The 20,796-nt window shown below is 38.6% G+C and overlaps 1 protein-coding gene across 1 annotated transcript in view; it reads left to right on the forward strand.

Moving 5' to 3' along the window:
* Window positions 1-504: 504 nt before the first annotated feature.
* LOC127419897 (integrin alpha-5-like) overlaps window positions 505-20,796 on the forward strand; it is a 77,106-nt gene continuing 56,814 nt past the window's right edge. The window contains exon 1 of the mRNA XM_051661706.1: window positions 505-919. Coding sequence (XP_051517666.1) covers window positions 720-919 — 200 coding nt within the window. The 5' untranslated portion in view covers window positions 505-719. The remainder of the gene's footprint in view (window positions 920-20,796) is intronic.

Below are 20,796 nucleotides of genomic sequence, written 5' to 3' on the forward strand. Positions count from 1 at the left end.
CTTTGAAAACAGGTCTTTCATGGTTTAAATGGTTAATCATTCATTCGGCTATCCATGACAAATATGCAAAGAGTCTTTCGAGTGGACAGATAAACTATTGGACGGGTCACCAGTCTTCAACTTTCCCGCAACATGTTCGCGTCTCCAAATAGCGCATCTCCTATTTTTTTAAACTCAAAAAGCATTAAGGTGCATCTACATTACAAGCCTACTTATATATATATATATATATATATATATATATATATATATATATATATATATATATATATATATATATATAGGCCTACTTTGTTTTTTTGTCTTTCTGTATGTGCGTTGTATTGGTTTTGTCTGACTGCTTTTGCGCTATAAGATATTATTTTCAAGTATTTATTCTAGACACTATAAGGACATTTCCCCACATTGTGAATTGTGCACTATTAGCTCCACCTCTATAGGAGTTTGTCACGAGTGGAAGAACTGAACTCCCTCCTCCTAATACCCCCTCAGTTAAGCTGGAGGGAGGACGCAGAGTGGAGAGAAAGGGGCAGATAGACAAACGGTGACAGAACGCTTGGAAAAATACGGATCAAACTGGTACATTTCGCTCAGGCATGAGATTCCCGTGAGGTGGCATCTGCGGCGTAGAATTTCTGGTGGATTCCAACCAAGTGTCCCCCTTTTGTTTGGGAAAAAAAGGTTTCATATAATAGGTGGATTGTGATATATCGATTATTATGGGTTCCAAAAGGCACCACTCAAAGACTACAGTGGTTTTACACAACTCGCGCTGCTCTCCAATGGGACTTTCACTACTGTTGCTTCTTCTACCTTTGTCCGTTGCCTTCAACTTGGATGTGGAGAACCCGACGGTGTATAACGGACCCAGGGGCAGTTATTTCGGGTATTCGCTGGACTTTTACATGGTTGAGTCAAGGTAGGTTGTTTGAGCGCACAAATGCAACATTTAAATGTTTGGACACGCAGTGCATACAAAGAAAAGTCCTACTAAACTACAAAGATCTGCTCAGCAGCACTCACACTCATCATTTCTCCACATAGAGTTGTTACATTGACAAAGACATGTTTTAACAGCATAAGTGAGAAACTGTAACAGGATTCTGTTTAAAATAAAGGTTACCTGTGCTGGTGATTTAAAGGGTCACTTCTGTCAGTATGACACACCTTTTTGGGCACTGTTGTTGGGCTACTCCATTGCAGGATAATGCCACAGTAGGATAAATTAGTGTCATTTATATCCAGAATGAGATCTGTTTATTTTAACAATATGATGAAAAAGACTACGTTAGCCTTTATTCCAATACACAAAACTTTCATTGATTCATTGATTGCATTTCAGCTCCTCCCTTCTCCTAGACTCAGTACTGATAATGTATTGAAATGTTCAATAGCTCAGGGTTGTTTCACACTCAAATCAAGGGGCAATGAAACCATGGCTGTCCTCCAACTGTTGTTTACAATTCCAACCCAATGTGTTCACTGTCATTTAGATCAAAGCATATTGGCACAGTTGGGAAGCGACTGTCCTAAAAGTGTGGTTTAGTGTTTGTATAGTCCTAGTGTGAGCCTGAAGTGTGTGTGCGTGTGTGTTTGTGTGTATGCAAGCACCTGATTGACACTCATCCCTCTGTCAGTGGTAATTCTGGTGTTTTTTCATACAGAACATAGGGCGTAAGTGAATGTAACAGTGATGTCATGAGGTAAGGAGGGTACCAGAGGACAGCTCTTCTCTGGGAGAATGAAGATTGCGCCCCCCCCCATAATTATCCTTGATTGCACATGTTATAGCCACTTAAAGCCATTGCACAGTTTCTATAATCTAGGAGGAGAAACTTCAACTCCAAAAAGATGACCTTTGCTAGATTATGAATAATGTTTTTAAGTAGAACCCTGTAAGTAGAATGGTAGACCTCTCTGAACTGTTGCCAGGTCTAAATTGCAAATATCCGCTATGTGTTTATTTCTACCTGAAATATTTTCTTATGATGTAATTGAGTCGATCAGCTCTTGTTTAGAATATGTGACACTTTGTGACTTTTTGAACTGCCAGTCAAATGTTTGGAAACACAATACTTGTCAACACTTTCAATTAATAGTCAAGTCAGCAGTTCTATGAAATGACAGAAATGGAAGTGTGGGAATTATGTAGTGATCAAAAATATTAAACCAGTCAATACTATCTTTTAATTTAGCTTCTTTAAAGTTGCCACCCTTTGCCTAGTATACAGCTCTGCAAACTCTGGGCATTCTCTCAACTAAATTCATGAGGTGCCACCTGCGATTCTTTTTAAACAGTATTGAAGGAGTTTCCATGTATGCTGGATGCTATCGAGATGTTTTTTTCTTCGAAATCTGGTCCAACTCATCCATTTATATATATATATATACACACACACAGCTGTGGAAAAAATTAAGAGACCACTGCAAAATTATCAGTTTCTCTGGATTTACTATTTATAGGTATGTGTTAGAGTAAAATAAACATTTAGGTTTTATTCTATAAACTACTGACAACATTTCTCCCAAATTCCAAATACAAATATTGTCATTTAGATCATTTATTAAAGAAAATTACAACTGATCAAAATAACCTAGAATAATGCAAAGAAAACAAGCTCATATTCATTTTTAAACAGGGAGAGTTCAGAAATCAATATTTGGTGGAATAACCCTGATTTTCAATCACAGCTTTCATGCGTCTTGGCATGCTCTCTACCAGTCTTTCACATTGCTGTTGCCTGACTTTATGCCACTCCTGGCGCAAAAATTCAAGCAGCTCGACTTTGTTTGATGGCTTGTGGCCATCCATTTTCGTCTTGATCACATTCCAGAGGTTTTCAAAGGGGTTCAGGTCTGGAGATTGGGCTGGCCATGACAGGATCTTGATCAGGTGGTCCTCCATCCACACCTTGATTGACCTGGCTGTGTGGCATGGAGCATTGTCCTGCTGGAAAAACCAATCCTCAGAGTTAGAGAACATTGCCAGAGCAGAAGGAAGCATGTTTTCTTCCAGGATAACCTTGTACGTGGCTTGATTCATGAGTCCTTCGCAAAGACGAATCTGTCCAATTCCAGCCTTGCTGAAGTACCCCCAGATCTTCTACGGTAAGCACTCTGTACAATTGTGGTGAGAAGAATAGCATCTCAGAATGCTATTCTGAGATGCTGGTTGGCGCTGTTTGGTGGCAAGAGGGGGACCTACACAATATTAGGCAGGTGGTTTTAATGTTGTGGCTGATTGGTGTTTTATGTGTGTGTATATATATATATATATATATATATATATATATATATATATATATATATATATTTTGTAAAGAAATTCTCAATTAGCTAATATTTGTCCAAAAAAATTTTTAAGTAATTATGCGTAAGCATTTAGATCATAAGCTTTTTAAAATAATGAGACACAAATCAAGTGTGTCCGACTTTTTTACAGGTAGAATATGTACCTTAAATAGTAATAGCAGTCTGTTATTGGCACAGTTCAGAATAGAAATTGTTTGATGAATGGAGCACCAATATAATCTAACTGTGATTGCAAGTCTAGCCATCCAGACTATATGATAACCTTCCAGCAGATGTAATCTCTGTGTCAGTAAGAGGTGATAAATCTTAGGAGAAATCAACTTTGAGTGATGTCATTTAATCACAATGCTGATCTTTTGGGTTTCCCTGCCCTCTGTCTGCATTACTATGTCTGTTTTTATGCTGCAGACAGCTGCATTGCACTGTTCTGTGGTATGTTTGCAGTTATCATTAACTCACGCATGCCCTAACTAGAACATGCCACAATCAGCCATCTCCATCTGTGTTTTCGTCTGCTGGACTTGTGTCAGAGTGGGCTCATGCTGGCTTCAGTTTCCAGTTTCAACGTTATTTTCAGTGACTCTTGGTCATTTACTCCTTGATTCTTTAAGAGTCTATGGTTTTATTGATTTGTATTGGTGTTTAAGGCCAGCATCACTTACTATTCAGGGCTTCAGACTAAAAAATGACTTCAGATCCATTGGCTCCTAAACTGAAACATTAAGGAGACAAATGGCTGTTTTTAATCGCCAAATCACAGAATTGCTCGATTTAGATAGAAAGCCGAAGAATAGGAAGACAGCTGATAACCCATTAATCGGAGGTTTAATAAACAGTATATATAGTTGAGAAGATACGTTTGCATTCCGTTTTGTTTCATAAATATTCACACCCCTTTCATAATTTATATAAATATAAGAGATAAAATTAATTTAGTAATGCTCTTCAGAATCTACATTATAGATATTTACATACATAAAGTATAGTATGCATATAGTAGTTTGTTGTCTTCTTGAGCATCAATGAATGTTTGCATCTTGTGTAATAGTTGTGTACAAGTCTCTCAATAGACCTTTTTCACACTCCGGGTTTTGGAACGCGGAAGTAAACGATTGCAGGATAAACTTCGACAGCGGTGAATGGAAGACCACAGTAAATCTTATTTTCATTTACCCATTTGCTCCAAGAGCAAAAGAAAAATAATCCACTATTACATTTGAATGACTTTCCAGAAGAAAAAAAAAAAGAGAGCGGTGGATTAAGACAGATGGGAGAAGATGCCAAATTTACTGTCACTCTCTCAGCAGCTGTAATCGAAACCCCTCGCTGCTTTTTCATTTTTTTAAACTAATTCCAGGGTAATATAACACAAATCAGAATGTTATAGAAGACTGGGGAATTTGGATTTGTTTGTTGGGAAATGGGGTAGATACTTGCCGTTCTTGGAGGGTTCTCGGGGTGGAACAGTGGAGAGAGAGGGGTAGTTGTTAATGTGTGTGATTTTTTTTTTTTTTTTTTTTGTATGTGCTCATGTATGACCACAGGGGTGTTTGTTGAGGGTCGGGATGGGGAGGGGTGGTAGTGGGTGTTAAAAGTTGATTCGGTGTATTTATGTTTTGCTTTACTGTGTTTGAATAAAAATGTTAATCATAAAAAAAATAAAAAATAAAAAAAAATCATAATGTTATAAACTTATACTCAATATTAAAAAAAATTATCATATAAAAATTTTGCTAGATTTACGCTGCTAAATAAGGCGGAAAAGCATCACGCGACAGTCTGTGAAAAAGGTCTATTGTCATAAGTGTCAAAAGCTTGATTATATATATATAGATATATAATTTAAATTGTTTTAAATATTGCCTTAGTCTTTCTTTACTGGCCCAGACACAGAGACTACAAGAGTGCAAACTGAATAAAATCCCAGAGGCAGTTTATTGTGCTACTCCAATCCCAATCAATAATTACCAGAAATAAAAAAAGTGGTACACAATAAGGGACTTTTAATTATAAAGAAGCCAAAAATACACATGGGACTCTTATTTTGAAATGTCTGCATTCCCAGATGTGAGGACACTGACGGCTGATTCGCTGAGAAAGTGAATCTGATCCAAACTGCAAACCTGAGCACCTGAGTTCAAACCCTCAGTTCTTATCGGCTGATTCATGAAAAAGACCCGATTCAAAAGAGTAATTTGTTCATGACTCTCTCGCGCTGGGTTTGTTGTTGCGTGCAGTGCAGCGAGATAGTCAGAAACAGAATCAGGTGTAAAGCAGCGCAGTATTCAGTAACTTGCAAGATGATATCTGACAAAACCGCATATGAACGCACACAACCCGACTGTCGCCAGTCAGGTTGATAGATTTTAATTTACTAGATTTTAAATTATTGTTGCAATCAGTTATTTTTGGTCACATTTGCGACCATTTCAGTTGCAGTCTGGAGCCCTGCTATTGCTCATACTTGGGCTTAGAGGTTTGTTCAAGTCCTTGACACCAAGTTTTAAACTTTGGCATGCAATTTGTCCCACACCGTTTGAGATACGGTATCATGAATAATACCTCAAATCATGCAGTTTGTTGAAGAGAGGTGTGTTATTACTTTTCTAAGTGATCGGACATACAATTTTCGTATGGCAGATGGGAAAAATTGACCTAAAGATTTACACTGAAGGAAGGACCTGAGCCATATCTAGTGATCAGAGTATTATAGACACTTGGAGGAGGGCTTTTTTGACTTGGGTAACCACCCAGAACAACTTAGCATTGTGGCAATTAGTTTTGTAAGGGCAAGCATCACTCACATTTTGTTAAGATAAAGAAATAAATCTGGTTGCATTCACTCTTTTGTTGTCCTAGTCTGCCTTTCTCTTTGAAACAAAAACTACAATGTTGCTCTGGGTGTCTGGCAAAGATGAAATGCAGACACAGTGGTTGATTTAGCACATGACAAATCAATGAATGAGTCAGAGTGTGTGTGTGCATTCCCTTGTGTGTGAGCTCAACTATATATGTGCATTTGTCCATTCTGGGACTTCGATTATGTAATTCTGCACGGTATTTAAACCCCTCACCCAGTATACTTCCACTATTCTAGACCGTGCGTCCCCTCCACTCCTACGCAGTGCCTTGGCCTGACTCATTCCTTATGAGCTGTGAAGTCATGGCACAAGGCAGCTCTCTTGAATGTGACTTCATTTGAACTTTTCACTCCAGAAATGTCCTCGTGGAGGAGTATGGACAGGGAGAGACGGGCCTCAAATAGGAGGCTGAGTGAGAGGGTGAAGGAATGTACGATATCTGGAGTTTTTCTTTTCCAAGCACTCGATAAAATTTGTATTTCTTAGTTTTCTGTCACTGTACTAGTGCAATATAGTAACATGCGTGCCAAGTAGCTTAAAGGAAAAGAGCCATTCTAGGAACCACTGGAGTTTCTTCTATTGTTTTAGCGGATTAAAAAAAAATGAGTGGTTTGATTAAACAAAAGTTTGTCTGTGAAAGTGTTTATTCAGCTGTAGGAACACCTGTAAGCTAGAACAAACTTGTGAGAAGAGTGAATTCATGATAGGTGTTTATATAGCTGAAACTCATCATATGCCTTTCTGTGTCAAACTAAAAGTGAGTAATCAATTCATATCCTTAGTGGTGTTAAAAATGTAATGGTAGTTCCACCTTGTGTAATTCTAGCAATGCACCGAATTCAAAGTAATTCCACACAAGAGACTTTTTTTCTAGCAGCTACTCATAAATGTAATCATTTCAAATTGTTATCAGTTGATAGTAGATAACAGCCTGGAGTTACCCTCTACTCAAGTTTGCAACCTTGGCATTATCTTTGATGCTCAGCTGACATTTGACACAATTCAAGAGTACTTTACAGTTTTTCTCAATCAATTTGGCACATTTACTGAAACAAACTTACAATTGTCAAAACTCTAAGTACAATCCTCACATCACATGGTACATTCAGCACACCACTCTATGTGACTTGCAAAAGGTGATTACTCAATCAAAAGAATTAACTCATGTTTCAAATGTAAATAAATCTATCAATGAATAAATTATCATCATCAAAACAAAAGGTTCCTTTATCATTGCTTAGACAAAGACAGTCAAAATGTAAAGACATCTTGTCAAATGACAGTGTGATAGTTACCCACTATGTAATATTGTCCAATTGCTAACATTGTATATGTAGGCAGCTGAATAGATTTCATGTCAAAAAGTCATGGCGCACACTATACTTTCAACAAAACATTAATTCAAACATTTCTCATCATTGTATGTACACACTTTACAGCCAACCGAAAATACTTAAAGAAAGCTTGTACAGAAAAAAAATATATACAACAGTAAAATCCAGGAACTACAATATGTGCAAGAAAAAAGAAAATATGCTGCAAGTTCATCAACCTCATGGGTCTTCCAGTCTCTCCTCTCTGTCTGGCCACAACATTTCATCTACATCACACCTGATATCCTCCCTTGCAATGCAACGAGGGAAAAATCCTTTGGAATGACACAGCCACCCCCTAGAACAATATGCTGTGATATCTTCACAACCAGCATCCATTGCACTTAGTTAGGACACCTGGTCGTGAGGACGGTGATCATAGACCTTCCATCTCCATGCAGAAAAGAACTCCTCAGTGGGATTTAGGAATGGGGAGTATGGTGGGAGAAACTTCATAAAAAAACGATGGTGGGCAACAAACCATTCTGTGACTATTTGAACGATGGAAACTTACGATGTCCCAAACTATAACATACTTTGGCAAGTCATTACCTTACCAACCCCCTCTCATTCTCAGGAATGAGATCCCTGTAAAGAGTGTCCAGGAAATTGAGGAGATGTTGTGTGTTATAGGGCCCAATGATGGGAATGTGGCTGAGTACACCATTCCCACATATGGCAGCACACATCGTAATGTTCCCTCCACGCTGGCCTGGCACATCAACAGTGACTCGGTGACCCATAATATTACGGCCACGTCTCCTGACTTTGGTCAAGTTGAATCCTGTCAAAACAAATGTGTGGGGATTCATCAGCCTCCAGCTCCATCACTCTATAGAATCCACAGCTGTGAAATTCAGTCTTACCCTTGCAGTATAAATGTGTTTGAGAACTGATAGGTTATGAGTTTCACCTGTCAGCTAAAATGGACAGCATTTGCGTTTGGTTGCTCTAAATTGTGAGGAAATTGAATTGTTCCACATCTAGCCTAAGTCTATCCATCTGACAGCTATTACAACAATACCACATAACTATTATGTATCTAAAATATGTGTGATTGTTGGTTGTTCTGTTTAGCATGTAGGGATTTACACAATGAACATGTGTATAATTGCATTTGAGAGTAATATCATTCAATAGCAAATGAATGCAAACTGTTTTGATCTGCAAGGCTTACTCAATGCATTTTGTGCCAAAGCAATTATAAATGACTATAAGTCATGTGAACAAATGACCTAATGTTCATATAGTTAGTCATATATTTTGACGAAGTTTAATAGTCATATGACGATTGTGCCAAAGCGATTGAGAAAAACTGTAAAAACTGCATTTTATCATCTTAGAAACATTGCCAGACTTCCTCTCGTTGCCTGATGCAGAAAGGCTCATTCATGACTTCATTACTTGGAATGCTCTGCCTCTTGTTATTAGAAATGCATCCACGTTGAACTGCTTTAAGAAACTATTAAAAACTCATCTTTTTAAAAATAGCTTATATTGATTAGAGTTGACTCCAGTTTACTCAACTGGCTATTACTTAATTGCTTATTTGTCTTATGCTTTTAATTGCTGTTTTATCATTTATCTTTATCTTTTTCTAACAAGTATCAGTGTGGTGTGATAAAACATTATCACACTGGTTTTCGTCACACTGCATTGCGCACGTAGCTTTGTGGCAGCCGATTCGTTTTTCCACCCCCTTTGACAGGAAATAATCGGCCCTGATAATCCACAGTTTTAAACAATTAGCCAAGTTCCAAAAGTGCAGATAATTGCTTTTATCTTTTGATATATCTGCAAGTCTCTATGCAGAATGCATTTAAACGTGTTAAACAGAGCTGGTAGTACTACATTCTAATTAGTTGCTGAAAGCATTATCAAATTAGCCAAAATATTTGATAAACAAACATGCAGGGGTCAGGAGATGTGTGAAACTTTTTTTAGGAGTTTTGTGGCCACATATTCAGTTTGGGCTGGGTTTTGAGCAACGGCTCTTTTTTTGTTTTTTATGTTGTGGTGTTGTGGTACTCAGCCATAGTGGGATGGAAAAGGCTCTTTCAAACTTCAGTCGAACACCATCAACCTGCTGTCTGAAGGCTTTCTGTTCTCTCTCTTAAAATGAAGAATCTGGTGTCAGGTATATACTCTCTGTCCTGCCTGTTGTCTCTTATTCTCTCACACTCTCTATTTCTTTCTTACCTCCATATACACACTCCTTAGTCTGGCTCCACAGGGGCATGTATTGTCTGAGGAGAGTAGTACTTGGCACACATTAATAGAATTAGCTGTAGTGTGCAGACCACCAAAGAGAAACGCCTGAGGTTAGGGTTCACGATCTTGGTGTCTGGGGGCCTGTCAGCTGTATATATGGACGGGAAATTTATGGCCCTTGAACATGGAGAGAAGAACAGCACAGTGCTATATAGGGGCCTCCTTGGGATCTGGAGTACAACAACTGTAATTTGTCTTGAAGAATTGAGATTGGTTCTTAAATCTCATGTCTTCACCTGAGTTGAATTGAAATGTCTTCTAGTCAATTATTAAGTGTCCAAACATTTTGCCATTGCCTTATATGTTCTTTTCAGAGTTAGACCCAACAGTTAGTTTATGACAGTCAGAAAGTTTACATGCATTAATCGGACCACAATTAGCCTCTGCATTGTGCGCAAAATCCAAAAGACAGAGGTGGTGTGCAACCAAATTTATTTATTATAATTATAAATTTATAAATGTGCACGTAAACTTACTTATTGAAGGTAAACCCTTCCAAATCCACAAATGATGATGTGGAGGAGTACCAGATTCCTTTGTCTCATTCTTTATTGCCTTTTGGATAAGTAGATGATCCTTTGTGCTGTGAAAGGGCAGAGGTCAGGGTCTGGAAATAGGGCTGAATGTCAGAAAACAAATACCTTTTTGAAATGTTTAGATTGTAGAAATAGAACACCAGTATCTTTTTTTATTTATTTTTTATCCCCTTTTCTCCCCAATTTGGAATGCACAGTTCCCACTACTTAGTAGGTTCTCGTGGTGGCGCGGTTACTAAACCTCAATCTGGGTGGTGGAGGACAAGTCCCAGTTACCTCCGCATCTTATCACGTGGCTCGTTGTGCATGACACTGCAGAGACTCCCAGCATGTGGAGGCTCATGCTACTCTTTGCGATCCACGCACAACTTACCACACGCCCCATTGAGAGTGAGAACCACTAATCGTGACCACGAGGAGGTTACCCCATGTGACTCAAACCTCCCTAGCAACTGGGCCAATTTGGTTGCTTAGGAGACCTGACTGGAGTCACTCAGCACACCCTGGATCGTGACTCCAGGGGTGGTAGTCCGCATCAATACTCGCTGAGCTACCCAGGCCCCTAGAACACCAGTATCTTAAGTATCTGTAGTCTTGCCGGGAATTGCATGGCTCCACTTGATAAGTGTTGTTTTCAGTGAATCATGTGTTACTATGCATAAATTCCTTTTCTGTTTATGATGTTCAAAAGATGGTTTTTGCTGTTTGATTATTGTTGGTGACTGTTTGAAACTTTCAGCTGAATGAGTGGGACTGTCTGCAGCATTGGCCAAAAGCAACAAATTCACATCCACAATATAACCAGTCCTGGCAGGAATATTACTGTTAAAACATTCTAAATTTTTCACCTGCCTCTGTATATTTTATTATCCAAAGATTCACAAATTGAGGTTTACCAAGTTGCCTTGGCTATCAAACCTGTAAAGACTCTTCTGATAATGACCTACAGGTCTTGTTCCATGTGTTGGCAGGCAACGGTACATTGAAATGAAATTACATCATAGATGGTTTGGCCCTGACATAGTGTACAGTTGGTCATCTTTAGCTTTGGCCATCACTCTCCCAAAGTTTACCCTCTCTAGAGTTATTGCTAGATCAATATTTACCTGGGACCTTGGGCTCAGTTTGCCATTGCTAAAAACAGATAAGTTTTTTCCTCCAACCTACTTCAGCCTCACCAGGAGGGATTCCATTTGTCGTTGATAATTTCTACTCTTCCTCCATGGATAAGGTTGTCTGTTGTCCGTTGTCTTGCGTCCAGCTGGAGATGGGTGTGTGTATGTTAGCTGCCAAGCTAGTCTTCACCCAGGTTCTCTCTGCAACGACTAGTGTTTTCCATGGATTCGGTACAATGGAGGCCTTTGTGCAATGATAGAAAAGGTTCGCTGTTTTCAATAGCAAACTTTTCCATGTGACTTGAATCTGTATTTATTTATTCATGTTTTTGGCTCATTCACTTCTTGATAAAACCTCATTTAGCTCTTTTGGCCCCATGTCATTCTGCACCAATGGCGCTGTCACCAAGGTTGGTCTGTGGTAAAATTAGAGACTGCTATGTTACAGGCTAATGAGTACAACTTAGCCACTGACTGGGACTATGGGTTAGGTTGTTTTTACCGTTGACGAGTTGTCTGCTTTTTATAGCCTGGTTCAACCTGGCAGGCTTGTATAATAGGCTTTTGTGTGTGATAGTGTACGTGTGCCCTGGTGGAAAAAGAGGCATGTCGATCATAGTAGAACAAATGGCCCAGTCAGCTTTGCAGACATTTACCCTTTATGCTCCATAATGGCCTTGGATTGACGCAAAGAGTAGAGCAGATCTCCATTGTTCACCCATGTCCTGATAGACACTTTGGGTAGATCATTATCTCTTGATCTGTTGTGTTCTGGTGTATCAGGATAGAAAGGCCCCTGCTGGGTTGTCAACAAAATGATAGTCCAGCCAGCCAGCATTTAGATGGCCTGTTTATAGCCTGCAGGATTAAAAACAATGGACATGAGGCATAGCATGTGAAGATGAGCGATTTGATGCAAATGTTTTGTCCCTGATGGCCCCTCTTATGACTATTTTCAAGTGCGAAGAAAGAGACTCCATGCTGAGAAAGCTGTCTCGGAGGTGTCAATGGACAACAGTTGCAGCTCACTGTGGGATGTTTACTGGACTTGATGAATGTGTAAATCATAGCTCTTGGGGGGCTGGGTTTGCAATTTGCCATCAGGAGATTTAAGAGGTAAAACCACACTCTATGTTTATGTAAACGTTGTGGGGTGCTTTAAATTGTTGTTTCGGCACTTACGAAAAATGTTGCATACAGTTGAATGACATGGCTTGGTCTTGCCTGCTGAGTACACTGTCTGGATGCATCTTCCAGTGTATATTCCTGTTATCATTTCTCTTATAAGAAATGTAGTTTGCTATTTAAGCCTAATTAATACAATTGAAGAAGGGAAACGTTTTCTCTCCAGAATGAGCTAAAGCACCTTTGACAAAAAGCCTGCCTTTATACTACGCCAACATTATTTAAAATTGGTTTGTTGATGAAAATAAATACATAAAAAAACTGTCACGTCCAAACCACACCCACAGTTAGTTTTAACCAATTATCAATGCTCTTCAAGTAGCTGAGTTCTTCTAGGTCAAGAATTTCAGGAATGTGCACGAACAGGAGAAATATCACCAAACAAATATTTTTTTATGTTTCGCTAGTACTTATTCGTCCGTGTAAAAACCCAGTACAACAGTGGTCCTAAGGTCATACTTCAGTTTTCTGCATGCCAATATGTCTCGAGCACATCAGCACAGTATGTGCGGACCGTTTGTGTACAGCATAGTTTTTGTTGATGTGTCGTCGGCGCGGTGCTAAAAGACTATCACAAAGTGTGCATGCATAGAAGAACGTGTCCATATCGGCTTGGGGTCAAAAGAGTATTTATTTAGAAAAATACATCATGAAAATAAGGAGACATCAAATATTGTTAACATCAAAGTTAACATCAAATCATTGACTCTCTTTTCACTTAAAAGTCTCCTTTTGGAATGTAACGATCTTATGTTTCCACATAAATTTCCTTCTGGTTTGATAGTTAGTACATTAATTGGCATAGCAAATAATAAAATGCTACCTCTGTGAGTCAAGCCAGGTACTCTAGATCTGGATGACCCCTCAACACCTGGTGTAGTTGATTTAGACTCCCCTTTTGGTGGACATATCCTCTGGGAGGAAATGTTTTTGTGGTGACATTAAAATGTGCCTGTGTAAAATGGGGTGGGGGTGTTTATCAGTTCAACAGTTGAGGGCATGTGTGCAGTTATAATGGCTATTCCAAACCAGCATAACTTTGCATTAGCCGTTGCCTGAAATTTCTTTAAAAGGCTATGAGACATTATACTGTTGGAACTGTGGATTATTTGTGACATATTTTTATATTCAAACACGCAGCCCCACATTCTGCAAAATATGCTATTTAAACCAGTTGCAGGGAAGCTACGTGTGCGATGCAGTGTGACTAAAACCAGCGTGCTAGTGTTTTAATCACACTACACTGATACTTATTAGAAAAAGTAGCTTGTTATTGGAAAAGCAAAACTATATTCAAAATAGCTGTATTACTATCATGCTACTGAAAAATGTAGTTACGTTAGGAGTGTCACTACTTTTAGTTAGTTACTCTCCAACATAGATTCTACCTCAGTTTTAATGCAGTGGATAAGTTAACCTTGCAGAACAGAAAACCTTGAGGTTGTTGGCTGGTCTCCCAACCTGGCCAGGCTGGTTAGACTGGTCTTTTTGCTGGTTTTAGAGGGGTCTGGGACAGCAAGACCAGCATAGGCTGGTTTTTGCTGGTTCTTTTAGCAGGGTAGTTACTTCAATAATGAATTGGTATGAACGAATTTGAATTTCATACTACTTCTAAAGTAAGCATCTCAAATCCAACCTCCCAGTATGAGTGTTTCATTTTCTTGCATTATCATTTGAGGTTATTTTGTATTATTATTTATTTTTATTATTATTAAAGGAAATTTGGTGACAGTTGCCGTTGTCTTCCTTCCTTTACTATGCAGTTCTCCTCAGGGCTCTTGGCACGCCGGCTGTGTGAGTGAGCCGTTGTCCTTCAGTTCCAGCTGACCTAGTGGTCACTGCTTTGCTCATCATCTTTTGTCCACAGCGCCCAGACAGCAGAACAGAGCACATGCAGATCAGCTCTACTGAGCAGACAGGGGCTGCAGACAGAGCTTCTTTAGCCCACTTATATTTGTCTCATTATTAGCTGCTTAACGATACAGAGACATACTGGCAACTGTGTTAATGCTCACTGGCGTCTTACAACGGAAAACACCCAAAAAACAAAAAAACATTTCAGCCTTAAATTTCAGTTTAGCCTTGTTTGATTTGAGAATGTTAGTTCATTGAGGTCAGCATATGTTTCTTTATGTATAAGAGTGGCAACAGTGCATACTTTAGCTCCGTTCCAAAACCTGTCTTGCTAAAAAAAAAAAAAAAAAAAAAAAAAAAGGTAAAAGCAGCCTAAAGACCAAAGTATACTTTGCTTTTGACACGAACACAGAGTCTGCGCATCGTCGAATGATAGCCTTTCAAGTATACTTCATACTTCATAGATACAGAACTATTTCTGTTCAGGAGTTTAGATCCACAAAGATGTCTTTCTATTACTTCAAACTTGAGTTATACAAATGCAGGTGTCGCCTGACCTCCTCAAACATGTGCTGTTGACATGCAGATCCACTGTTGTTGTTGCTACCTTCGTCTCCTGATGTTTAGAGGAGATTATATCTTCTAGTGCTTCTTCGGAACAGCAACAGCTCAATTGTGAGTGTTCCCACCTTGTGGACCCACTAATTAGTGCAAATAATTACAGAGCCCAGATAGCAAGAACCTTTGGGCCAAATGTGTAAGTCACATCTGGCCTAGATCTGGCATGGCTAAACACATGTGGGCCAAACTTTCATCATATATGTTTTGCCAAAGCTTTAGAATTGGAGGGAATTTTCTCTTGGGTCACAACTGGCATTGAGATATATGGCCAAGATGACAACACATAGCTGAGAGCCATGTGTGGCTTGGCTATGGCAAGCCATGGAAAATGTTAACTTGTGGTTAACATTTGGTTTATACGCATATGAAGGCAGGTGTGAGAGTCCACACCTCAACCTGTTCAACAATGCCATTAGTTGGTCTCATTGTTTTAGAATCTTCTTTCAATATCTGTTGGTGGAGGAGTGAAACTGTCACTGCAGCAGCAACTTAAATACTGGACAGTGGTCATTTTCCCCACTCTTTTCTTTCCTCACAACTGCTGTATCCTGACACACTCTTAAGTAGCTTTATGTAAGTGAAGTTTTGGCATTTTAAAATCATATTATTGATATATTCAGAAAATTAAAAAAATAAAAATTATCTGATATTTTTTGTTTTTAGCTTAGGACCAAAAGTGTTAGGTGTAGATGATGTGTGTAGTGTATTGGTTATGTTTAACATTATCTTAAATTAAAAATAAAATGATTGTAAGTACACTCACATCATGCATTAGACAATTCTAACCACTTCCAATATTACTACCAACATCAACACACTTCTGTAATGTTTAACATGTTATTTTTACTTCAAATAAAAAAGATTGTGATATAATTTTGTGATTTATGTTTGATTTATTGCGCAGTAAATTAAAGTATTGAGTAGGCTTGGTGTTCTTCTGGTTAAATTCTGGGAGAATACTGGCATTTAGTCTATCAGCCACATATGGGCCACATAAGAGCCGTCAGGCCTTAACAGAACTCAGCTAAACAAGAATTGCATACAAGGCCCATGAATGGGCCACACAAGCTTTACTAATTTGGCTTTCTACTGGTGGAGTTATGGCACTGTTTTGGCTCAGTTCTGGCAAAAAATATCTGTACCAGGTTTGGGCTGTCATTCACTTTCTGAGCTGGGCCACATTTCAGCTGTTTATCTGAGCCAAAGCTGTGCCAGATGAAATTTGCTGACTAGGAGGCATATGCGCATACTGCGATTTTAAAGAACACGCAGTGAGAAAAATCGGGCTGCATGTGTTCAGTGCTCGAACACTCTGTTGATTTATGAAATTTGCATCACACTTCCTGTATGCAGATACCTAGCATTCACGTCTGATCAAAGTATTCTTTGGGCTTAAGACGTTTGGCTTGTCTTAGCTGGTTTAAGCTGGTCTTAACTGGTTTAAGCTGGTCTGCTAGCCTGAGAGCTAAAAGTGGCCAAAACTCTTCTAAAACCAGGCAACTGACATGCCTGACCAGGTTGGGTGACCAGCTAAGACCAGCCAACCATCTTAGGTTGATTTTTTTCATCAGGTTAGTGAGTTAGCTCGCTGCCTACGGCCTACATAGGTAGCTGCCTTCTAAGACAACATATTAACCATCAGGAAACCTCATAAGTGACTGATTTGGAATGCTTTACATAGGCAGCAAGACAAATAGCGCTCTACATGGGAGTCTACTCGTAATTGATTTCAATAGTTTTATGTTAGCATGTTGCTAAGCTAACAGCATGATACTATAATAAGCATAAAAACACATAGCTCACATAAATAGAGAAAATCGATTTAATTATTTTATAAATTAACTTTTTAATTAAATTTGTGTAATTTTATTTGCACTCAACATTTATTTTTCTGTCATCTTGTATTACATTTTTGCTGAACTTGTTGCCTTCTTCGCTAAGCATACATGCATTACTTAATTAAAATTTGGTCAACAACAACAAAACAAATCTTAGAAGGCAGCAAAATCATGCTGTCTTCCTTTTGGAACAGCTTTCATAATTTTAGTGCTCCTATGATGCATTAAAATGCTGACTCCATAGGCAGCTAAATAGGTTTTGGCACAAAGCATTTTGTTTTGGATCAGTTCCACATTTTCTGTGAGAACATGGTGTGCTATCTGTACCCATTTTTGCTAATAACAACATTCAAATTCTACATGCCTGTGAACAGCTTGAAGATTGTTCAGTCTTTTTTGTGTACATTTTTAGAAATGTTCCTAAGGCTATAAATTACAATCAGTCTTAAACATCATGGTCTTGTTAATATACGTCTGCATGGTGGGCATGGGAAACTCTTGGATAATCACAAATGACGAAGTTACTTACAGAAGTGACTGATAGTAATGAATTATTCTTGGTGCACATATTGAATTGCAGTTAGCTTGATTGAGTTAGTTATTTTTTTGATGCACATAGGTTGGGAAAAAGCTAATAATGCAGTTGTATACAAAGCTTCCCAGGAAATTCCCAGTTTTGCAATGTCATTTGTAGCCTTTTACACTGGCAGTATTATTGTTTTCTGTGCCATTGCCATGTAGGCTAATGGTGGCAGACAAGGTTTGTGCATTTTGTCTGATTTCCTTGCCCCTTCATTACCAGCCAATGTGGTTTCTTGGCAAGTTTAAGCAATTTAAATAGTGTTCGAGAGACATAAGCTAAACAGCTGGAAGATAGTGAAGTGTGCAATGGGTGCAAGAATGTTTTATGCAGGAGAGTGAAGGAAATAAGGCAAGCATTTGCCATCTGATGTCCCCAAGCCTCTAACCATTAGTTTTACGCTATCAGCCTCTTTCGCCCAACATTTCTTGCCACAACTTAAGTAGATGATATCTGTGGCGCGCCAATTCATTTTTATAGCTTTAATTCTGGTCTGATTACCAGACCTCAAAAGAGGTGATTTAACTGTGTTAGACATCTTTGCCTCAGTGGTGAGCATTTAGCAAGCTTAGCATTTTGGTGGTAACATATTTGAGCTTGATTTTCAGACTAACTCAATTAGCTTAATTAACACCACTCTGAGAATGGTGTTTGCATCTGTTGATTAGCAACAGGGTTAGTGGTTGTCTCTCTCAGAGATGCCACAAGGGCGTCAATTCTGTTTTTCCTCTAACACGTCTAGGCTTTGCTTCACTGTTGCAAAATTGGTCACATTATGAATGCATAAAATGGTGTTATAAAAGATTTTCACTAGAAAAAGGGTGGTATTATGCATGAGCAGTACAAACAGATTGTCAAAAATACAGCCCCAAACTGACATGTATAATGCATTTTTTTTTTTTAATGATGTACAACTATCCTTGATGACCAAGCAAGATGGTTGTCAAAACAAGACAATGACCTCTGACCTTTGCCTATAGATGCTAATAACAGTTAAAGCAAAATTTGTTCTCTTTTTAAACTGGATTGAAACAAAATTTTGTTGCTCTCTTACAAGGCCAGAATGTTTTAATTAAAGCAAGCAGCACCACAGTATTTTCTTTGTTGGATGGCCTCCTCAAGTCTTTCTCATTTTATGCCAAGCCTGTACAGAAACTAGCATCTAAGCCAAGAGCAATCTGGCTATTATTGTTATGCTAATGTTAGCCCAATATTTAAGCATTTAGCGGGAAAAATAAGGGAATTTAAGTGAGATGAGATCCCCTACATGATAAACCCCATTACATGCTAATTGTTTGTTATTTACAGTTCTTTCTGATCATTATCAAACTCATCTGGTTTAGGCTGTGTGTTCGGTTGAATGAGGCGGAAGACAGTTTTTTTCCACTTGTGTTGATGAAAGCAATTTTCTGTGTCTGTGTTTCCTATTGTACGTATTTGATAATGAATCTGTGTCATGCTTAAACAGAAACCTTGTGGTGTAATTGTTAATAAAATGAATGAATATTCAAGACTTTCATTTGTAATAGTGGTTTTACGTTACTTTAAATGTACTGTCAATATTCGGGATAAGAGCGAATTAGAGAAGTTTATCATAACAAAAGTGCAATGCTTGTAGATGTACTGTAACTGAACACTTGAAAGTGATCCGCCAAAGCAGTAGTGTACGTGCACTGCGTTCCAGGAACTTGAGAAGTTAGAGTGAAAGTGCTTAGGAAAGATAGTGAGTTTGCAGCTGTTAGATGCATTTCACATGCATCATAGCAACGTAACATTTCATCAGACCCCTGTGCATTCAAGTTCATTCCTAATGTGCAGGGGTTCAAATGAGGTTTTCTAGCCACATTTCAGGTTCAAAGCAATATCTTGGATGAATTAAAGAGGCAGTTCACCCAAAATTAAATTTTGTTCTTCATTTACTCACCCTTCTAAAACCTGTATGGATTTCTTTCTTCCGTGGACCACAAAAAGAGAAGTTTGACTGTCAGAGGTGGGTAGAGTAGCCAAAAACTGTACTCAAGTAAAAGTACAATTACTTAAAAAAAAAAATTACCAGAAACAACGTCACATATGAACTTTTAAAATACTTGGGCCTTACTTACTCACTACTTGAGTACTGTTTTAATTGGATACTTTCTTACATAAATAATTACTTGAGTAAGAGTAAGAAAGTATCCAATTAAAACAGTACTCAAGTAGTGAGTAAGTAAGGCCCAAGTATTTTAAAAGTTCATATGTGACGTTGTTTCTGCGACAGCCCCAGAGCTCCGACACTCGTTGTATACGTCAGCGTCCGAATTCACTCACTCATTTCATTCACTCACTGCTGAGATATAGTGTACTCACTGCCATTCACTATATAGGAAATAGCAGAAATGCTGTCTGTTCGCGCTCCAGTTGTCAATCACGCGAACGGCAGAGCAAAAGGCATTTACACTTAACTTGGATGTTTACATGGATTTATACAGTTAATCCGACCAAAGTAGCTGCAATAGTTTCCAGTAAATGCGTAAATACTGCTCATGAAATGCGTGACGCGGAACAAAGCACACTGTTATATTGTTGCACTGATTTAAAAATGTACACTTAAAAACTGATGTCATAAGAGCCCAGTTACATTATCACCCTGAAAATGACCATCATATTACACAGAAAAGCCCGTGTTAGCATTAGAGCCAAATCTTACCTCAGCGTGCTGCCTTAAATTGAAGCTGAGATTTTAAATTGTGAAATATCAGCTTGTCTTGGTGTTAAATGAAGGCATTACATGACAAAACTATTCTTTTTTCACTGTGCGGAGCAAAGAATGTTTCACTTTAAGAGTTTGATACTGCAGCATTGATGACTTGAGTGACAGTCTGTGTCAGCAGCCCATGCAGCTGTGTGAACATCCGCTCTCGTAAAAGTCCCATTCAATAATCTCTCAATAAATTAAGTAATGTAATGACAGGAATGCCATCCATTGTAAAGAAGTAAACATCGTCTTGTGATGCGCGAATGGCTTGCACGTGCAGCACGAGTCTCATCACACTTTAATACTGTTTAGCCTCCCATTCATCTGATGAAATCACGCTGCATGATCATGAGGAAGGATTACAAGTCGGCACAGCCATTGCCCAGGAAAATGGCACTCCATGTCAAAAAGGTTGCCGACCCCTGCACTACAGATTTAAATCGTGTCACCAACTGACTTGTTGTTTAGTTTTGCAGCTAATTTACTCTCCCTCATGACTTTCTTCTGTGAAACATA

The sequence above is a fragment of the Myxocyprinus asiaticus genome, chromosome 29 (genome assembly GCF_019703515.2).
Source record: "Myxocyprinus asiaticus isolate MX2 ecotype Aquarium Trade chromosome 29, UBuf_Myxa_2, whole genome shotgun sequence".
Taxonomy (NCBI): Eukaryota; Metazoa; Chordata; class Actinopteri; order Cypriniformes; family Catostomidae; genus Myxocyprinus; species Myxocyprinus asiaticus.